Below are 23,366 nucleotides of genomic sequence, written 5' to 3'. Positions count from 1 at the left end.
GACCAGAAACCTTAAAAGAGTTCTAGGCAGACTATGTGAAGTAAACTTAAAGCTCAAGCCTCTAAAGTGCAAATTCAGACTACCAGAAGTTACTTATGTAGGTCATTTATTTACCAGCACTGGCTTAAGACCAGACCCATCTAAACAAACAGCTATTCTTGAGATGTCCACACCAGATAATATTCAAGCTCTACAATATTTTGTAGGCATAGTCAGCTGTCTAAGCAAGTTTATACCAGACTTCAGTGAGTTGACAGCACCTTTAAGAGAGCTAACGTGCAAAAATGTTACATGGTCTTGGTTGGAACAGCACTAGAAGGCATTTGAAGACCTTAAGCAGAAAATTGCCACCCCAACTACATTAAGATACTAACTATGATGACGATAAACCAGTCACTCTTTCCTGTGATGGTTCATAATTTGGTCTTGGTGCAGTTATTCTTCAGGAAGGCAGACCAGTAGCCTATGCATATAGAACACTTACCCAAACTGAGATGCAGTATGCTCAAATTGAGAAAAAAAATTTGGTGATAGTATTTGCATGTTCAAAGTTTCACGATTATATCTATGGTAGAGCTATTCAAATTGAAACTGATCACCAACCTCTAGCTACCATTCTAAAGAAGCCTGTGCATTCCGCTCCAGCAAAATTACAAAGAATGATGCTCAGATTGCAAAAGTACAACTTCAAAATGGTCTATACAAAAGGCAAACTTCTTTATCTGGCTGATACCTTATCCAGATCACTCAGAAGTATATTGGAACAGCATGACACAGAGAATTTTGACTTTGACTTGATGGCAGTGCATAATATTTCTACCACGAGACTTGATGAGCTGAGAGGTCATACAAAGACTGATCCAATTTTGCAAAAGCTCAATCACTACATTAATGTTGGATAGCTATCAAAGCAATCTGGTGTACCACCTGAAGTGCAAACTTATTTTCCTTACAGAGATGAGATGTGGATGGAAGATGGCATTATTTTCAAAGGTCCTAAAATTGTTAGTCCTGCTTCATTACAACATGAATCTATCCAGATTTTGCATTATGGTCAGCGAGGATCCGACTCTACCAAAAGAGGGGCAAGAGAACTAGTATTTTGGCCTTCACTAGTGAAAGACATTGATAAAGTACTTCTTGTTCAGTATGCAATAGTACTAAATCACATTTACAAAGAGAACCACTTCAGCTAAGTCAAGTTCCTGAACTACCTTGGTCAACAGTTGCTACTGACATATTTGAGTGGAACAATCAGCATTATTTAGTATTGGTAGACTCTTATTCAAACTAGTTTGAGATTGACTTATTACCTAATCTAACATCCACTACTGTTATTACCAAGATGAAATGTCATTTCTCAGTCCATGGTAGTCCACACAAAGTTATTTCTGACAATGGTACTCTGTTTACTAGTCAGTTGTTTCAGAAATTAGCAAGAAAATGGGACTTTGTACATGTTACTTGTAGTCCGGAATATCCACAGTCAAATGGTCTAGTTGGACATGCAGTGGAGAGTGCAAAGTAATTACTTGAAAGGTCAAAGTGTGACAATACTGATATCTTCTTGAATCTACTTAATTTTAGAAACATATCCCGTGACGATATACTTGGCTCGCCTGCTCAGAGACTTCTATCCAGGCAAATCAGAACAACATTGCCTATTAGTGCAAGTGTATTGAGGCCTAAAGCTAAAAACAACAGAACCATCAGAGCCCAATTGTCCAAGAAGCCAAAGTCCTACATTGTAGAGTCCGAGGATGTGGAATACAGGAGGAATCGCAGGCACCTCCTTCCTGTGCCAGAATTGTTACCGCTGCATACAGACTCTAAGTCTCAGAATCACTCAGACATTGTTTCTATTCCAGAACATGTCGTACCATCTGATTCTAGTCCTGAGAATGTTCCTGACTCTCCGAAGGTTGAACACTCTAAAGAAATGAGTCCAGTTGCAAAGTCTGAATCCCAGTTTTACATCACACGATTTAGTCGCAAGTCCATACTGGGTGTGAGATACACAGCGACTTGGACATAACCCTTTGCATGCATTTACTAATGTATGGTTAGAGTCCCTTAACTGTTAAGAATCCCCAAAATAATGTATATATTCTAATCACTCATCTAAGGTAGGCTAATTGCATTTGCTAATGACTATCAATAAATATGTTCTAATAACAGCATTTTACTCCTTCTTAAAATGGTACGTTTTGAAATATGTGCTCTAGATCTAGACTACATCTGAAAAATGTCACATGTAGCTCAACAAATTAAGTGTGCCAATAAATTAATACAATGCAAATAGGTATATATTTTGCAGTATTTTGTCTGGGAACATTACTGGCTTCTATTGACTGCTGGAAGGTAGTAAGGCAATTTTTTGACTTACCAAATAAAGGAAGATATAACCAGTATGGAATTACAAAGCACTCTTGATACATTATGAGTGAAATTATAAATGCTTAGGGGAATGTTCACAGCAGTGAAGAAGATGAATCAGTTACTAAGAACTGAACTAGTTAGATGTGGCAGATTCTTTCAATTCAGATTTTCAAGTTAGTGTTTTTTTGCATTGCTGCCTGCAGGATCACATACCTGACCAACATCTCCTAGTTTAATACTTAGTAAATTTGAGTTATTAATCACCATGGTAGGGGTTTCCTAGGCTGTAACGATTATGTTCTTAAGTGAATGTGAATGCTAAACACCTATCTGTCCAGAGACTCCCGTATTCCATTGGCAGTGACACCAGCAGGGTATTCTGGAAGTCTTGGGTTCAAGTTTCAAGTGAAAGCTAACATTATCTGTTTATTTTTGATCCAAGTCTTTTCCCCTAAATGCATTTGATTCAACATTCCTTGGATAAATGCATACCTCACATAATCCTGTAGATGGCACTGCTGTTTCCATTTAAAAAATGTTTCTAGACTGTAATGTACTGTTATGCACCATTGATTGTTCCTGTACTAAAATAATGATCAGTGCTGACTATTTGCATGATGAAACAGTGCCTGCAAACAGTATTACTTTCCATGGCTTACAGTGTAGACTGCTTTGATGTCTGACTTGTAAATTCTGTGACTACACATTAATATATATTTTTTTTAGTCCTGCACTCCTAGATGGCAGACCTGCATCTCCAACACAGATGATACACTTGGCTTTGCACTGGGTGCCCTTTTTGTGAAAGCTACCTTTGACAAAGAAAGCAAGGCAATTGTAAGTTGTTTTCCCTTGTACTTTCATTGTTAAAATGTTCAAATAATCTTGACAACCCTGTATCTTTTGATTCCCGTGGTAGCAGACAGTTGTTGGAAAAAATAAATTCCAAGTACAGGTGGTATTTAATTTTTTTACTTGATTCCACAGTAGAACAGCATAATTGTATTTATTTTTAAATTACTCTTAATAGGAAGGGTGCACTTGTTGGAGACTATTTTTAGATATGACCGGGGAGGAAGAGGTATCTCAGAAAAATGTGATGTAGTGTCACAATGGTATAAAAATGCAGAAAAGAGGAAAAGCACACTACCCCCCACAAGTCTTAGAAGCATAAGCAACATAAACTGTAAAATTATATGTTCAGTAAAGTAAGATACTAAGTGACAAGAGAAGAACTGACTGAAGTATGATACAGGACTGCCAGACAACATTTCATTCCATGCAGGTTTTCAAAGATCTGCAGTAACATGACAGACTAAAATGTGATAGGTAGGGAGAAAGGACTCAACTGCAGCAGAAAGAAAATTAAAAGACAGAAATGTTTCCATCCATTCATGTTTTTCAAATGTTTGGCCTGCAAGCTGACTAGAGCTGAACAGGCTTCCCTATCCACAGCAATATTCTCAGATCATTCTGTGGGATCACAAGGAGTTCCTGGCAGAAAGGCTGAGGCAAATGATATTTCCAGCATGCTGTTGATCCACCGAGGGAGCACCTGACACTAAGCTTTGCCTGGAACAAATGTCATGGTAATACACAAGTTGTATACTCACTAAATACAAAAAGCCCCTCACCTAACACAGTCAGAGTCTGTCCACTAATGTTCTGTCTTGTGTAAATTATTTGAAGGTAGTTTTGGAACACTGGCCCTAACTGCATCATTATTCCATGAATATGTTGCTGTTTTCTAAAAAAATATCTCTAGCGGTTGAGATGTTTAAGGAAAATATTCAACTGAGTCACAAATGTAGCCAAGAGGAGTGGAACTGATATTTTTCTGATAATATGGCCATTTAAGTAATGAAGGGTTATATTATATGACACTAAAATAGGAGACTGGCTGACTTGTGTGGAAAAGTAGTGGTAGTAATAGTAGTTTTAACAGTAGTACTAGCAGTAGTAGTAGTTGTATCAGTAATAATAGTAGTAATAGTAGCCGCAGTAGTAGTGGTAGTAATAGTAGGTGCAGTACTAGCAGAAACAGTAGCAGTAGTAGTAGTAGTAACTGATCTAGTTCTCATAATAAACACCCTATTCCTACTCTAAAGCCTGGCACTTGCTTACTAAAGCAATTATATAAGTCAGCACTAAAAAATTAAAAGCACTACACCCTCACAAACTCCCCTTGAGTACCTTGTTCCCCACTGGCCCTTTTTTCAATTATAAAGGAATTCCCAATACTATTCTAGCATGCCCAAAGGTCAGTTGTCAATCTCCTCTCTGGTCCAGCTGGTGAATCTGGGAATCTTGAGGCAATGTTACAACTGCCTCATGTACACAGACAACCCTCTCCTCCTCCCAACAAATTCCAACACATGTGAGAGATGCAACCATATAGCCAAACTGGAGGCTAAGCTCTCTCAACTCAGTACTGGCGTAACCAGTCAGGAGGAGAAGGAAACCACACTCACTACAATTCCAGTCTCACATAGACCTACCACGACAGCAAACCAAACACATAAACACACAAAACATACTGAGTCTCTAAATAAAAATCTGCCTAAGCAGCAGAGACCTCCAAAGCAGACACCCAAGCAACCGCTACCCCAAAACAAAATATGTGCAACACATAGCTCACAAAGCCAGTGTGCCGAACAGTCACAGCCCTTAAGGCTAAACAACACACCTGATACACTTGTAATAGGTGACTCTATCGTCAGGCACACTGACGTCCCGATCACCAGGATGAACAAGGAGAAGGTCATGGTGAGCTGCCTGTTGGGCGCTAGGATCCACCACATAACACAAGCACTCAGGTCACTCCAAGGCAAGTACAAATATGACTCAGTCATTGTCCATGCTGGTGTGAATGACCTGAGACGTACCTCCCTGGACTACATGAAAAGAGACATAGAGGAGCTCTCTGAGCATGAGGCCCAGGCCGGTATGACCCTGACCTTGAGTAGCATCTTACCCTCACCAAGAATGATGCCATAACATGAAGACAAGATGATCAATTTCAACAATTGGCTTAAGTATTGGTGTCATCCAAAGGGGATCCAATGCCTGTCAGCCTGGGATGATATGCTCAACAAGCCACGATTCTTCGCTAGGGGTGGCTTGCATCTGTCACCCCTGGGCTTTCGGATATTGGCAAAGGCTCTTGCCACCCCCATAGTGCCTTTTTAGGCAAGGCTCAAAAGACAAACCCACCTCCATAGGTATCACAAGGGATAAGAAACTAAGAGTAATGCTACTCAACGCCAGACGTCTAAACCTCAAGATGCATGCATTCGAAACTCTCCTTAGCATGGAGAACATCGATATCTGTGCAGTAACAGAAACCTGGTTCAAGGCTCCAGAGAGCACCCCAGCACTACCAGGTTATACCTCATACCATGTTTTTTGGCCCCAAAACTTGGACTGAACCACAAAAGGAGGGGGAGTATCAATATTCGTCAAAGATACCCACACCTCCAGGTTAGTGGCACAGCACGAAGCATCAGACTATCCATGTGCAACTAACAGTGGGTAAAACTGCCTTTCAGTTTATAGCCTGCTACAGACCACCCTCCCAAACCCAGGAACCCTACTCGGCCTTCCTGAGAGCACTGGAAAATATGAAGGTCTCTCCAAATACCAGTATATTGGGCGACTTCAACTACCCAAACATAGACTGGGAGCATTACTCTAGCTCTAACAACCGAGTCCAAAGGTTCCTAGAATTTATAAACTCAAATGCTATGGAACAACTTGTTACCACTCTCACAAGAGGGGAAAACATACTGGACCTGATCATCACCAACATGGGGGCTCTATCCTCCAGACCATAAGTGTATCCCTCACTGGTAAGATCAGACCATAAACTAATCTCACTGGATATTCACATCCCGACCCCACCCCCTGCCCAGAAAACCACAGTGAAAAACTTCTCTAAAGCAAATTTCACACTCCTCAAAACCGAGGTGGAATCCTTCAAAGCCCCCGGGCCTGTGGAAAATATGGCCCAGACCGCAGAATCCTTTATAAACGCATTCTATGAACACCTTCAGGAATGCATGGATCATGCAGTCCCAAATAAAACCAAGGCCCAATCCTTCAAAAGCAGGAATCCTGTCTGGTGGACCCCAGCCATAAACAAACTATACAATAGAAGGAGGAAGCTACTACATGATGGAGCAAAATCCCAAAAAGTGAAGGCATCTCTGATCAGTATTAGCAAAAAACTACGGACACTCATAAAATCGTCTAAGGCCAGCTTCGAGAGAAAAATTGCACAGGACACTAAGGATAATCACAAGGCTTTCTTTAGTTATGTTAGGAACCTGGGTGGGAATTCCCAGATATGCTAAGAATTAGTCCAAAATGGCAAAAAATACACCGAACCCACAGACATTGCCAACATCCTAGCTGACAGGTTCAGCACAAACTCCCCCCCTCACCAAAAGGGCAAATATCTATCCCAGCAGAGTGCTGCCCCCCTGACATCTCAGATGCTCAGGCAAGAGCCGCCCTCTCCAAAGCAAAAAACACAGCATCAATGGGACCAGACGGTGTCCCGGCCTGTGTCCTACATGAACTACAAGAAGAGCTAAACCCAAACATAAAACTACTGTTCAATCTCAGCCTTACTACAGGATATGTACCCAAAGAGTAGCGTACAGCAACAGTGGTCCCTCTCCACAAAGTTGGTGCCTCAACGGATCCTGGAAACTATCGCCCCCTAAGCCTGACTAGCTTGGTCTGCAAAGCTATGGAAAGGATCATCATGGACCTCATAAATAAAGATATTGGGGACCTACAGACACTGGATCCTACCCAGTGTGACTTTGTTAAGGGCAGATCCTGCCTCTTAAACCTGGTCGATTTCTTTGAAACAGTCACTAAGGCCATTGACGAGGGAAGGTGGTCCACACAGCCTACCTGGACCTCGCAAAAGCCTTCGATACAATACCCCACTCGGGCATTATAGATAAGCTCACCAGCTTAAATATAAACCCCTATGTCACTAGGTGGGTTTCAAACTGGCTCAAGGACAGAACCCACATGGTTAGAATTGCTGGAGCCATGTCATACTCCAAACCAGTTACAAGTGGCGTCCCATAAGGCTCAGTCCTGGGACCTCTCTTGTTCGGTATATATTTCTCGGAGATACAGGCCAACACGGAAGGACGGTGGCTGACCAAGTTCGCAGATGACTGCAAACTAGGCGCCATAATCGACTCTCCAGCTGACACAAGCATCTTACAAAAGGGCCTCATAGAACAGACAACTGGTGCCAGAGCCATGGCCTCAAGCTAAACACCAAAAAGTGTATAGTCATCCCCTTTGGCAAAAACAAAGTGCCCACAAATGACCACATAGATGTTAATCCATTAAGTACAGAAGAAGTAATTAGGGACCTGGGGACCCAAGTTGATAGCAATCTCTCATTTGAAAACCACGTGGCCAAAGTGGTTAGAAAAACATTTTATATAGCCCACCTAATCATGAAGGGATTCACATCTAGATCAGGGGAGGTCATCGTGCCTCTTTACTCATCCCTCATCAGGCCCATAATTGAGTACAATGCCCCTTTTGGGATGTACCTTACCAGACACCTGCAGCAACTGGAAAGACCCAAAAAGTACCTCACCAAGAGGATCAAAGGGCTCAAACAGATGACATATGCTGGCCGGTTAAAGAAACTCCAGCTCTACTCAGTGGTATACCACCTGCTCAGAGGCGATCTGTGCCTGACATATAAAGCCATGTCCAACCGGGAATTAATGGACATGCTGCACCTCAGAAAATCCAAATCCCATCGAGCTACACGCTCGAGAGACTTGAACCTCAGCACTGAAATAAATAGGACATGCTGGTGGGACAGATTCATAACCCAGAGGCTCCCTTCACTCTGGAATAAAATCCCAGTCAAGGTTAGGCAGAGGCCCTCATTGACTCTTTTCAAGAGGAATCTTGATGGGTGGATGGGAGATCATAGGTTTACCCCGGGTATCACTTCTGTGTCACTGTTAGATAGAGGCACAGTATACTAACTTCGAAAAAGGGCATAGCAAAATTTATTTAAAATGGGTGGCGAAAGTCAAACACACTCTGGCTAGACTTATAAATGCCCTAGGGCAGATAGCCTAGTATGAACCTATGAACCTACTATTAGTTACTTTTTTAGTTATTATTGTAGTAGTAGTAGTAGTAGTAGTAGTTGCTATTGTTGTTGTTGTAGTGGCAGTAGTAGTGGTTGCTATTGTTGTTGTAGTGGTAGTACTAATAGTAGTAATAGTTGTATTACCAGGTCGAAGAACAGAAGACAACTAATGAAAAGCAAAATGTGTTTGTGCACTTTTGGGAAAGGCATGAGAGATGTTTGAACAGTCTATTGCTAGATACTCAAGTAATACTTAGGAGATGAAGTATACTGCACTACACAATTACAGTTGTGATCCTGAAAATAATCAACCATTCTCTAAGTTAGTCCATTATTAACTTACTGCTATTCCATTTCATGTTGCTGCAGATAAGGTGGAGTTGTATGTCAACGAAGGATGAGAAATTCCATGTGTTTAAAGATGGGTGACTAGGTTAATTAAGTGCACATATGGTTTGTTTTTATGTGTTAGGACAGTTACTGGCTTATAAATACATTTTGCAAATCAGTTACAACTATAGCACACCTTTAAATGTGTTGATTTGGTTAACCTGGCTTGTCTGCAGCTAGATGACTATAGTGAGTCATGGATGGAAACAGGATCTTAGACAAAAACAAGAATCAGAACTGAGGAAAACTACTGTGTTGACTGTGCAAAATGCGACTTAAAAGTGTATTCCAAATATAGCATAGTAGAAGAAATGAACAGGATCCCACAAGACCTGTTGAAAACGTTGGTGTGAATAGGCTAGGCTGTAAACTTTACTGGCACAATGGACTGAGAACTGCAAAAAAAAAAAAAAAAGAAAGAATTCAGTTTGGTTGAGACTGTAGGAAGCCAGTTGGTCCATTTCCTCCTTACAGTCAAAGCCACCCCCCCAAGCTTTTCAACAGAAGAGTGAAAAAATTCAGATGGATATAGGAAGCTATTTGGTTTATCAGCTTCCACAGCAACCTGTTCATGGCCCCATCATCTCCTCAAGAAAAGAAAAAAAAAAAAAAAAACTTTTTGTGTACAGGTATTTTAATTATGCAAGATCGCACCCTCTTACACTTTGCATTTGGGTTGATTGCTGTTGCTATGCCACTGGGTTTTGGCCTGGTAGCAGGGTTGCCAGATTTCCAGCCCCCCAGGCAGGGACAAAAAAAAAAGAAGGTCTCTCACGGCAAGTGAAGACCAGGAAAAAAAAAAAACATTAATTAAAGGGCTGCGCTCAGTAGCTGTGCACTAAACATGGAGCTTTTCGTGTTTAATGCATTGCAGTTCCGCATTCAACACAAGTAGCTCCGTGTTTAGCGATTTTTGATTGGCTCAGATACGGCATATGGGCCAATCAAAAACACGGAGCTTCTCGTGTTTAATGCGGAACACAAGAAGCTCCATGTTTAGCAATTTTTGATTGGCCCGTATGCCAGATATACGGGACAATCAAAAAAAACCCAAAAAAACAAACAAAGCGGAGGTTGGCCGGGATTTAAACCGGCAGGGCGGGACTCGGGATCAGGCTGCTGATCTCGGGACAGTCCCGCCCAAATAGGGACGTCTGGCAACCCTGCCTGGTAGGCATAAGCATTCAGATTATTTCAGCTTGAGTGCCACATTTCAGTTTTTAGGGAAGGCAAGGTCCACATTTAAATGCCTAATTAATGCATGCATACAGCAGTACATGGTCTGAGACTCAGCAGATGTTTATCATTGTTTTTATTTTGGTCTTTCTTAACCTTGACTATCAAACTTTTACATGCTACCTCATCCTTCTCTTACTCCCCTGCCACTCTATTACACCATGTTACCTTAGAACCAATCAATTTTAACAACATTTAAATAATCAAATTAGTTACTAACCAACAAATTATGGCATAAGAAACAACTGGATACGTACTACTGAGATGCCTAAAGCTATGTATGTATATATATATATGGTTACGTATCAAAACATCTACTCTTCATAACATCTAAACTCAAAACATCAAGACCATAACATCTAAACTTCAAAACATCAAAAACTCATAACATCGAATTTCAAAACATTGAAAACAGCAAAGCAACTATAAATAACATCCCACATACTGTTTGCTACATTTAAAGTGGGGGGCTCCACCTCCACACCCCCCCATATATTAAATATACCAACCCCAAGGTTGCACTACAGTGGGGTTCAGAAATTAACTTTTTCCCCCACTGTAGTGATACCTTGGAGTACGTATATTTAATTTACGGGAGGGGGGGTGCAGGGGGGCTTGTCCCCCTGCATAAACATAGTAAAAACTCTGTGGGATGTTATTTATAGTTGCTTTGTAGTTTTCAATGTTTTGAGATACAATGTTATGAGTTTTAGATGTTTTGAAGTTTAGATGTTATGATCTTGAAGTTTTGAGTTTAAATGTTATGAAGAGTAGATGTTCTGATAGGTAACCATATATATATATATATATATATATATATATATATATATATATATATATATATATATATATATATATATATATATATATATATATATGTATATATATATATATATATATATATACATAGATCTGTGCATAACAATATATGCAGCATAATGTTCGGGAGGAGCAGGAGGAGGGAGGTTTAAAATAAGTTAGGAACTCAATAATGTATGTAATGTTGGAGAGAAGATAATTGTTAAAAAGAAAGCATACATGTATAATGTATGAAACATTGTATGTTTAGCTGTGTCACTGTCTACAATATAAGAATTTAATAAAGGTGTTTAAAACTGACATGAGGCAACAGACTAGTGAGCCATCAGTTATAATTGATACAGTTATTCCTTTTTTATATGCCCCATCTTCTTAGCTGGTGGTTGATGCATTGTTGAAACAGGGCCTGCAGTGTTCACCCTGTAATATGCATGTATGTGTTTGTTATATGCCACAAACACATACAGATTAACCTCAACTGCACTATCATGCTCATTGACCGATTAGAATTTTTTCTCATCAGATATTCTGCAATGCTATACATTCAAATCTCCAACTCCAGTGAGTTACACAGTGGACCAAACCATCAGTTGGGATTAGAAAGTCTACTCTCATTTCCCCATCTAGCTCTTCTGTCAGCTGGGCATGCATTGTGAGCCCAAGATACTAGGGCTGTGGTCAAGGCTCAATCTTTCTGTGCTGACTAATGCATATTTTAAATAATGATTTGTGGTAGCTCTAGAGCATTAAGCCTGCCTGCAAATGCAATATGATTGCTTGCTGAGCACTCATGGAGTATTATGTACCATGTACAGTCATATTCATTCATTCATTCATTCATTCATTCATTCATTCATTCATTCATTCTCTGATTACCTTCTTAATCTGGTACAGAACCAAAATGAAAGACAAAGGCTACACTGGCTTTTAACTTAGGCAGTGCACAGAAGCTTCATCCTGAATGGGGTTCTGTCTCTTTGACATGTTCACACTCACATTCTCACTGCATTCACACATATGGGCAATTAAAAGGATTGGCAATTCCCATGTTTCTCATTTTTTAGGATGTAAGAAACTGTTTCATCCCATGTGGATACACAGAGAATGTGAAGACTGCAAATACAAGACATCTCAGATCAAATCCCAGCTGGAGATCAGTATCTGTAAGGCAGTAACACCAGCTGCACCACAGCATTATTTTCACTTTTCTCAAGTATAATGTGCGGGTGTTCTATAATAGACAGACTAGTAATACTCAGCATAAACTGCTATGTTTCCCATCAGTCACAGCTTGCTGTCTCATAAAACTCAAATTGTAAAGCTGCGGCTAGCCTGTCAGGGTATAACAATGCAATTAGTTATGTCCTGTAGGTTTCTGTATTGAGACCTCTTCTGTTTGGCATCTTTTTTGTTAACATACAGGTTTGTAGCTACTGAGATTTGCTGATTTCTGTGCAAACTGGGTTCCAGTATTCTACCCCCACTAATCTCAGATAACTTTGATAGAATCTGGACGTGGTGCTCAAAACGTGGTCTTAAACTGAAAGCTACAAAGTACAGCATGATACTGTTCAGCATGCAAGCCAGTGCCACTTCCTAGCATGTCATCCTCCTCTACTGACTGACACTGTTATGTCAGATCTTGGTACATAGGAGGTTAACTCACTTCCATTTGATCACAGTGTTTCCACCATAGTTAAGAAATCCTTCAATCTGGCCCACATGATATCCAAGGGGAAATTGTTTCATATGTAAATATGTAATTATTCCACTGCACTCCTTTATTAGACCTGCTATTGAATATAATGTCCCCTTCAGGCATGTGCTAACCAAAGCAGATTACCCAGGTAAAATGCCTAGAGGAATTATAAGAAATTCAGATGTCTTAAACCTATCAGCTACCCTTATAGATTAGTTTCACTGTCCTTGTACTCTGTGGTCTACATGTTCCTTCATCTAGGCTAGCCTTCCTTGTCATGAAGGAACCGGCCCTGTTTGACCTGCTGTACATTAGCAGGTCCAGTGGTATCTCAAACATTTATATAAAAGCCCAGCTCACAAAACTCGCTGGAAAGATAGTTTCAAAACACAATGTATGCCCACTTCTGAAACCACCTTCTTGTACATATTTAGCCTTCCAATGTAGCCAACTTCAGAGCTCACGTAGCAGAATTGTTGGGTAGTCAGAAATTCATCCCAGGATTTATCTGTATGGCTCTTTTAGATAAACGAAGCAAGGATTATTACTGTGCTTTTCTTACCAGTGTTCAAGGTATAGGCATCTTATAATCCCAGTGATTGCTTGCCTAGTAACTTCGCAGTTTACTGTAAAAAGTAGTGCCATGCGAACAACTGAACAGCTGACAAGTCTGCCAGAGTCATATCAGAGTAGCATGGGAGCTTGTTATCGCTAACAATCATGCTGTCGTGTTCATCCGTTTGGCTGAGAGGTGAGAACTACGCAAGCTGCTGAAAACCTGCTAAAAGTACCGAACCTGTATACCATTCCATCACACTTTGTCAAAATCATATTCCTTCTCATGTCTCAAGCCCTCGTGCAGATACACAGCTGTTAAATCAGTAGGTTATTATCAACTCAATACCCCTTCCCTTAAGGGCCCCATTACAATTGACTCAGTTCATATCTGGAGAAAAAGGGTTCTCCATATCCTAGTCTCCAATTTTTTGTCAATAAAAGCAGGATGAGAAGAAGGAGACACACTGTACCACCTCAAGTAAATATAACCAACTCCTACGTTGCAGAACCATTGGTAAATTGCATTTCATTGGCGGAATCATTTTTTTTATCGTTGAGTTGACAAGGTTTAGTATTTAGGATTGTAAGAATACTGTTTTCATTGAATCTTGCTGCCATCATTGTCTTGATGACAAATGTTATAAAAACAATTCCTTTACAGTCTAACGGGTGCACAAATGTGGACATCAATGTGCTGATAAGAACAGTGAATGTCTAAAAATGTAAGCATGCAATTCATACAGTTAGAGGCACAATATCTGAAGAATTTAGAGAGATAAAACAGATGGAAATCAACACAACAGTTCAACTGTAATACTTTGTATGACCGTGTAATGAAAGATGCACAAACAATTGTGATGGTTACAGTTCTTCTTACTTTCTTTGTTGCCAGGCAGAAGAAATGATCAATGAAATCAGAACAGCGTTCAAGGGAGCACTAGATGATCTGGATTGGATGGATGACAAAACACGACAAGCTGCTAAGGAGAAGGTTACTATGCAATGTGAAATGTTCACAAAGAAGGGGGATCAGCCTCCCCTCACCATCTAAACTTGTGCTAATAATGAATCTGTTTAAGTAACAATAAGACAGGTGTTTACTTATGAGTACCACAGTTTAAAGTTCATAATTTGATATTTGTGTAAGGTAGTTCAAGCCCTAACATAATAACCATGAATAAAAGAACACTGTGGGTAGACACACACTAAAGCAGCAATGCTTTTCACTGCAGCTGTAATTTACATGGACAGGGCAAGTTGCTTTATCAGATGGTGGGTGGAAAGGAGTTAAGGGGTGGCTGAACAGTATCTTGGAGGATATTTTCCTACCTGTAGAATTAGAGATTCCAGTTGCCATGAACGCAGTACAGAGTGGCAGAATCTGGGTGTGGTAAACGGTAGATACAGTCCACTCCACAGCGTCTTCTGCAGACATCAACATTTTTTTTTGTTTTTTCTCTGCATTTGTGCAAGAAGCAAAAAAAAAACTTATTTTGTCATTTTATTAGTTCTTTTTATTAACATTCTTTATTGAACTCATAATTGATGAAAGTGTTGCAGTCATATACTCAATAAATTTACGTTAACTTTTCTATTTTTAATAAACTTTTCAACGTTTTGACCTATTGACTTTTTTCCAATAAGTAACCCTACTTTTTATTTTTGCATCTTTTTCATTTCTTCCCTGTCACTCTGGTCCCTGTACTGACGGTAATGATCCCACACATTCCCGTTTAAGTGTGTATAGCATGTTCTTTTCTTTATCCTCCTCTTTTTGATGTGGAGGAACAGGAAATTAAAAACAAATGCTGTATCATTTATAGCTGGATAGGTACGCAGACAGATATAGGTATACAGATATGTAGATATGTCTACCAATCTATATATAACTATATGCATACATACAGAATGAAAAAGATCTCTAGATATATAGGTATCAGTGTATCCAGTTATATATGTTCCCTGTGTGTTAACATGAGACAAATAAGTCTGAAAAAGGTTCTCAATCACAACTGATTGAAAACTGTACTTACAAAACAGCAGTTTTGCAGTAGACAACCTCCTGCACTCCATCCCCTTATTTATATATACTATCGCCAAAGTTATGCTATAGGGAAAATGTGAAAAATCCATAATACTGTGCACAGCAGTCTTAGGTAAACAATGGTGCAACACTACATATGCACCTACATGCAGTGATGGGATAGTAGCATCAGCCAACCCTGATCAAACACTTGAATTCAAAAGAAAAAGAAAAGAAGCAAGAAATAAAATTTCATCTTTAGTTAATGGCAGTCCATTAAAAATAAAACCAAAGTAGAGAAGTTTCATAAAAATTAGCAGTGCATTAGATTAAACAGCAGCTGGAGCATTTATTTCTACTTGAATTCCTACTCTGTTTACAGGTTAGACACAGTGGCTGTCTAGTGAGCCATCCTCCCTTTCCACTAAAGCATTCTACTAGAAATGTATCACTGATCATATTAAAAAGGCAAGCTGCACCTGTGTATGGTGCACTATCCTCCACCCGCCATGAGCAGTATGTTTGGAACTGAACGTAAATGCTTTTTCGTTGTATGGAGAAAGTTAACACAACCATACTGACGGAAATATTTTTTGAGAGACACTATATTTGTGATAATGTTATTATTCTTTCTTTTAGGCTGATGCAATCTATGACATGATTGGTTTTCCAAACTTCATTTTGGATAACAAGGAACTAGATGATGTGTATGATGGGGTGAGTTACTAAAAAAATATTTTTTTTCATGAGTACATTACTTGTATGAGTTGTCATCTGTTACTTAAATTTGAATGGACTTGATACTACCTTTATCATAGATGGTGTTTTAAATTTTAATTGGTACAAATTCACTTGCTAGCATTGCTGCACTTTCATGCAGAAGAGTTATAGCACTGCCATTCCTGATTTAACTGTAATTGCCAAACCTGCCTCTCACCTGATGCAGTTTTTTTTAAATGTTCTTATCTCACTACATTTTGGATAGGAAGTATAAAATAAATAAATAAACCATACCCACACTAGGATACTGTCAGTACTGCCAAAGACCCCCTAGCCATCATTACAGAAGTAGGGATATGGCCATCCATCTCACAGAAAGAAGTCTACGCTACCACCTTTTTATATTTATCATACATACCTCTCAACTGTACAGAGTTTCACAGAATATCCAGATTTTTCCCTCAAATTTTGGTCCATTTTTCATAAAATTGTGTTTTTCTGGCAAATTAGTGGCAAATTATTAAATATTACAGTTAGACAATAATAACATATATTTGAGTTTCAAATTCCATACCCTTCAGAAAATCCATGCTAATGTAAAACTTATTATTCTATCAACTTTCTAAGCTTCTACAAGCAATATTTAAAAATTGTCCCTATTTTTGGGCCTTTGCCCCACTTTTATTTATGGCTTTGTTCAGATTTCTTGCCCTAAGTGGTTGAGAGGTATGATATCATACATTAAGCATTGCATGAAGCATCCATCTGAAGTGTAGAATTTCTGATACATTATTATATATCTCTGGAAACACTACCTGTCATACGTGTACTAAGGCTTTTTGTCTGTGTTTGTGTCTGTCTAGACAAAGGGAGGTCTAACAGTTTATAGCTTCTGTCATTTTCTTCCTGTGGTAAAGAAGAAGAGCACAAGTACCTTGATTAACTCAGATCACTGACATTAAAGTAACAATGCTACTTATTATGTAAATGAACTGAAAGTTTCCATTTTTTTTTTGCAACAACCACTTTGTGTTTTCAGAGTTAAAATATTTTTGATTGAGTGGTAACTTTCTTAATTTTGAAAATACCTTAGATCAGTCTAAATTTAACAATTTTGTTGTAGTTCTGTGATAGTAATGTGGTGTTTTAATATTTGGATGTATAAAGTTTGTTTTATTAAATGGACAGATGCAGTAGAGGAAGCTAAACATAAAATCGTCTTGTACATTTTATGTACAGTGTAGCACAGCGTGTGCTGTTGCTGTTGATGTAGTCAGATAATGGACACAAGGAAATGTAATGACATTTCTTGAGTTAATATATGTAAAGAGGAGGGGTAACAGGCCACATCCTCCAACATCAACATGCACGGGAAGATGAGGACCCCGGCAAAGATGCTTTAATTGCATTACAGTGTGTTTAGTACTTGAAGTAAAAAAAAAAAAAGAAGAATTTATACTCAGTTTATCATCATTAAAAAAATCTCCATATCTTCTCACTGAGCATTTTCCATTCCATTGCTACAAGATGTTCTTCATGTTTCACTGTTGCAGTCATTACATTTGGGTAATCTGCTGGCAGGTTGCCCTCAGTCAGCCTGATTAACAAAGTCTTGGGTCCTGTGTCAGTTGCTGTCCCTTCTTCCATGAAGTCAGGTCATCAGGGGTATAAAACATGCAGCCGACGCCATTACATCAGTCTTTCTTACCACTCGGTGCCCGAAACAGAAGCAGTTCGCAAGTGCCAGTCAGCCGACTCCCGAAATTTTCGTTTTCGAGTTTCAGAACCGAAGTCTTCAACTAAAAGCTAAGTAACCCATTGGGGAAACTTTTTCTTGCTCCTTACCGATGTCAGTAAAAGTTAATAATTGCATTACTTGTGGGAAGCAAATACCTCATAAGGATTTTCATTTGTACTGCATTCCTTGCCTAGGCCCTGACCATGATGTACCTTGCTGTTGGTTTTGTGCTTTATTTAATCAGCACACTACCCGTCTTCGGTACATTTTTGCTTCTAAATATTTCGGTTCTCGGTTTAATTATCCAGAAATGATGTTGGTTAGCCATCCGACTACGGGAATACTGAAAAAACACAAAGATAAAGACAGAGACAGGCCGTTGAGGTCCAAAACTTCCGACGACGCTTTTCCTAAGCCAGTCGCCAGTTCACCGGTACTCAGTGAGGTGCTTTCGCAGCCCCTGATACCCGCTACTTCTGATTCGCAGGCCTCTACTGAGACCTATTTGGTATGCCACGAGATGCTTCACATGTGGAACCTGCGGATGTGTCTACCTTGGATGGGTCCAGAGCCGCTGAGCAGGCACCGGCTTCTGAGGGTGTATTCAGGCCTACAGACTTGCATATTAAACCGACTCCAACTTCAATACTAAGGCCTAAATCTCGAATATGTCTAAAAATCCGACACCCAGGCCACATGTTCAGGCCCCTATGCCTAAAAAACAAATGATCAAAATGGCTGAAGATTTAATTACTCTAATTAGGGGTAGTCAACCCCCCCCCCCTCCAAAAGGCCTAGGATTGAACTTGACTATGAATCTTCTGGACAGGACTCTGTTTCTTGTGACTCTTCTAATGATCTGGATTTGTCCATACCTACTTATGAGGACTCTGATGCAGAGGATTCCATTCCCTCTGCTTCTCCACCTGAGGATTTCTCTTTTGGGGAAACTTTACATACCTTAAGGGAGCATTTCCACTGAGAAAGTCAGGATTTCTCTGAATCCAAAAAGAGGCTTAGGGATTTCCTTCTTCCTCAGCATAGGCCTTTGGCTATACCTCCTGTACTAGACATTGTTGATGTGTTTTCAGAATCCAGTATGGCCCCTGATTCCTTGCCTCCAGCCCCTAGCAAACCAGACAGGTACTACAGGGTTCCTGAGTCTCACAAATTCCTTTTCAAAAATCCTGTTGTTGGCCTTGAAACCATTTCTCAGGGCCCCAAGGGCATTAAGGCCTCTATTGCTAAAAATCCTACCCCTTCTGATAGAGACTGCAGGGTGCTGGACAGATGGAATAAAAAGGTTTATACTTCTGCAACTTTAGCAATTAGGGCTTTAAACTGTCAATTCCATATGCTAAAATATCAACGGCATATCATGGGACTGCTTAAACAGAAAATGATGTTGATTTCTGACTGTATGGAGAATAAAGATTTACAGGATTTATTGCATTCAGCTGAACAAGTTGGCAAACATACTTTGCAATGTGGTTTTGATTCTTTAGAGGCCTCTTGCAGGGCTGCTGTTACTGGGTCTGTGCTTAGAAGGCATGTTTGGCTTAAGGAGCAATCTCTGCCTGATCATGTTAAAGCAAACCTTTTGGATGCTCCTTTAAATCAGGACCACCTGTTTGGCAATAAGGCTGAAGAAGTTCTAAAAAAGATGGAAGATAAAGCTAAATCTATGCAAACTGTGAAAGATTTCTTACAGGTACAACCTCCAAGATTTAGTAGGCACTGGCCTACTAAGAACTGGTCCTTTCCAGCTCCTTCCAGAGCCACTCCAGCCAAACCCAGACATTCCAAAAGCACCAGGTTTCAGTCCCAAGGGACTTTCAGAACTAAGCAATGGGGTGCTTCCACTTCCAAATTCTAGAAACAACAAGGCACCACCCTATGGTAAACAGTCTCAATCACTTTCCTTTAAAATTACCAAGCACTTACCTCTTAGCCGCCCCTTTGGAGGGAAAACTGGCTCTTCATTCCAGAAACTGGCAACTTATAACCCAGGACAAATGGGTGTTAAATATAGTGTCCCAGGAATACAGATTTCATTTCCACATGCTGCCAACCTCAAACGGGTGGCCAGACCTGCCCCCAAATCAGTGGGCAGAGGCTCAGAAACAAGTACTTTCCCTCCTAAACATGGGGGCTATTCAACCGGTACCAGAAGAGGAAAAGGGACAAGGTTTCTATTCCAGACTTTTCCTGGTACCCAAAAAAGACAAATCATGGCATCCAATTCTGGACCTGTCTACTCTAAACACCTTTCTGGACATTCCAAAATTCAAGATGCTGACTCTTCACCAGTTACTTCCTATGCTAGGCAAGGATGCCTGGTTGGCAACTCTAGATTTAAAAGAAGCTTACCTGCATATCCCAATCAGGGAATCTTGCAGAAGGTACCTACGCTTCAAAGCAGGCTGCATGCATTATCTGTTCTCTGCACTGCCCTTTGGCTTGTCTACTGCACCCAGGGTATTCACAAAGTGCCTGACTCCAGTAATTGCATTTTGTAGGCAAAGAAATATTCAAATATATCCATACCTGGATGATTGTGTAATTCAGGCAGAAAACCAGGCCATTCTTCTAAACCATCTGGTGTTTGTAAAAAGAGTTCTAACTTGTCTAGGACACACCATAAACGAAAAGAAATCACAACTGGTACACTCTCAAAAAATTACATTCCTGGGTGCAAGCTTGAATACAACTGCCCAGATGGCTTTCCTTACACTAGAAAAACAAATTCATTTGGTGACTTACTTCAAACAGGTGGCCACAAAAACCCTGCTATCTGCAAGGCAAATACTGCAAGCCTTGGGGTACATGGCCTCCCCATATGCAAGACTGCATATGAGGAAACTTCAGTGGTACTTAAAAGGCTTATGGAGTCAACATTGTCACAGCCTGGAAACAATGATTCCTATCATACCTTGCCTGTGCCTAGAGTTGCTATGGTGGGCAGAGGCCTGCCACCAAAACAAGGGACTGCCATTCACACCACCCCCTGCCGCCCATACCCTAACTACAGATGTATCAGACTATGCATGGGGGGCTCATCTGGCAGGGAAGTGCATTCAGGGCAAATGGAGCCCAAATCAAATGCATGTTCATATCAATCAAAAAGAAATGCTAGCTGTACAGAATGCTCTGACATCCTTCAAGGACTACCGTAATCCAGGACAACTAATGGTAAAGACAGACAACACCACAGTTATGTGGTACATAAGCAGGGGGCTACACATTCCTGCCCCCTCTGCAGACTAGCCATGGCATTGTGGAACAGGGCCTTGAGCTACCATGTACAACTACAAGCTTAATTCCTGCCAGGAAAGCTGAATGTTCTGGCAGACGAACTAAGCAGAAATCTCATGGACCCACATGAATGGAAACTGGAACCAAAGATTTTCAACATGTTGACACACAAATGGGGGAGCCCAGACATAGATCTTTTTGCCCCACCCCAGAACTACCAGTTGGACAAATTTTGCACAAGAACTCATCACAAAAAAAGCCTGGAAAGTGGATGCTCTGTCCTTCAGCTGGAAAAACCTTTCAGTCTATGCCTTTCCCCCTCTGCCTCTGCTCTCCAACGTTCTACTAAAAGTCAAACAGGACAAACCAAAAATGATTTTGATTGCTCCAGACTAACGTCGCCAGCACCGGTACCCACTCCTGCGTAGTGTATCACACATTTCACCATGGCACCTGCCTCAGACACCTTCCTTACTGTCTCAGCAGGAGAACCAAATTCTGCACCCTTAGCTCCAAACATTGAATCTTGCAGCTTGGCTAATCACTTAAATTCCCCCTTAGCATCCCTCAGCAAACCTGTGATGGATGTCATTTTGGAGCCGAGAAGACCAAGTACTAGAAAATTATATGCTGATAAATGGAAAAGATTCTGTGCCTGGAATCAATCTCAAGGGATGGGCACAGCAGTGCCCAATTTACCTCAGATTTTGCAATACTTAACTGAGATGCTTCACAAGGGCCTGTCTTTTTCTTCCATAAAAATCCATGCCTCAGCCATTTCAGCTCATTACAACACAGAACCCCCCTCTTCTCTCATCCTCTTCTCAGAGGGGCCATAACTTGAGACCACCCAGGAGAGCTCCAACCCCTGCCTGGGACCTTAACTTTGTTTTGGAGAAACTCACTCTACCTCCTTTCGAGCCAGCTGCTACTGCAGACTTAAAATTTCTTTCCTGGAAAACAGCTTTCCTTTTAGCAATCACTTCAGCTAGAAGGATATCTGAATTACAGGCCCTTATGGCAGTGGAGCCTTTCATCATCTTTCATGCGGACAGGGTGTCACTCAGGACCAATCCATCATTCATGCCCAAAGTGGTATCCAGTGTGGCTCTAAATCAGTCCATTCATTTGCCAACTTTCTTTCCCAATCCACAGAACAAGGGGGAGCAAATTCTGCTTTCATTGGATGTACACAGACAACTTAGATTCTACTTGGGCAGGACTAAATCTCAAAGAAAATCTGAACAACTGCTGGTAGCATTTGCTGCAGGGGTAGAGGGAAGGCTACTTAAAAGCAAACCATTTCTAAATGGATAAGCCATTGTATTCATTTCTGTTATAAGCACCATGGAAAACCTATCCCCCAGGGGATCAGATCTCATTCCACCAGTGCTGCATCTACTTCAACAGCCTTTCTCAGAGGTGTTCTTACCAAGGATATTCTAGAAGCTGCTACCTGGAGTTCAGTTCATACTTTCATCAAGCATTATCACTTACCAATTTTCTCTTAATCCAGAGCTGGCTTTACCACTGCTGTTTTGCAGGGCCTTATAGCTAGTCCTAATGTTGTATAAATCCATCCTCCCAACCATAGCTTTGGGAATCTACCCAAAGGTAATGACTGTGAAACATGAAGAACATAGTACAGTTGTGTACACTTACCATAAATGTAGATGTTTGAGTGTATTCACTGTTGCAGTCCTGGTTACCCTCCCACCAGCCCCCTGTTTTTCTCTAACTACACTTCTACTTCCTTTTCCTATGCTTAAAAGCCTTTTTGGTGTACTTGCTTTTGTTTGGAGGTATATTTTTGTGTTTTTAATTTTATATATATATATATATGTATATATATATATATATATATATATATATATATATATATATTTTGCTCCCCATTTGGGGGGCACCTGACATCTGGGGCAAGAAAAACTGATGTAATGGTGTCGGCTGCATGTTTTATACCCCTGACGAGCTGATGTAATGGAAGAAGGGGCAGCAACCGACGCAGGACCCAAGACTTTGTTAATCAGGCTGACTGAGGGCAACCTGCCAGCAGATTACCCAAATGTAATGACTGCAACAGTGAGTACACTGGAACATCTACATTTATGGTAAGTGTACACAACTGTACTTTCCCAATTTACCTTGGTCATTTGCATCATATTCTGCAATATACTAAACTATCTCCTATCTTTAAACTATCCAAGTATTTCCTTTTTTCTGTTGACTGAAATAAATTCTGTCATTTTTTTTATTTTGAACTACAATAAAGAAAATGGTTCATTATTAGTCATACATTCATCATGTGATTATCAAGACCGTTGATCTCTTACCTCTCAATACTTAGATATATTTGTCATCCTGATGTGTAGCAGAAGCCCCTTTCCCTAACCAATGCTTT

At 40.2% G+C, this 23,366-nt stretch overlaps 1 protein-coding gene across 1 annotated transcript in view; it reads left to right on the top strand.

The window, feature by feature from the left end:
- Positions 1-23,366, top strand: part of ECE2 (endothelin converting enzyme 2) — a 1,144,316-nt gene that overhangs the window by 908,113 nt on the left and 212,837 nt on the right. Inside the window, exons 12-14 of the mRNA XM_044070640.1 lie at positions 3,106-3,216; positions 14,122-14,220; positions 15,892-15,969. Coding sequence (XP_043926575.1) covers positions 3,106-3,216; positions 14,122-14,220; positions 15,892-15,969 — 288 coding nt within the window. The remainder of the gene's footprint in view (positions 1-3,105; positions 3,217-14,121; positions 14,221-15,891; positions 15,970-23,366) is intronic.

Source organism: Protopterus annectens, chromosome 4.part1 (assembly GCF_019279795.1).
Source record: "Protopterus annectens isolate FY-2018-M chromosome 4.part1, PAN1.0, whole genome shotgun sequence".
NCBI lineage: Eukaryota > Metazoa > Chordata > Ceratodontiformes > Protopteridae > Protopterus > Protopterus annectens.
The sequence above is the reverse complement of the archived record's forward strand: the minus strand, read 5'-3'. Positions and strand labels throughout refer to the sequence as shown.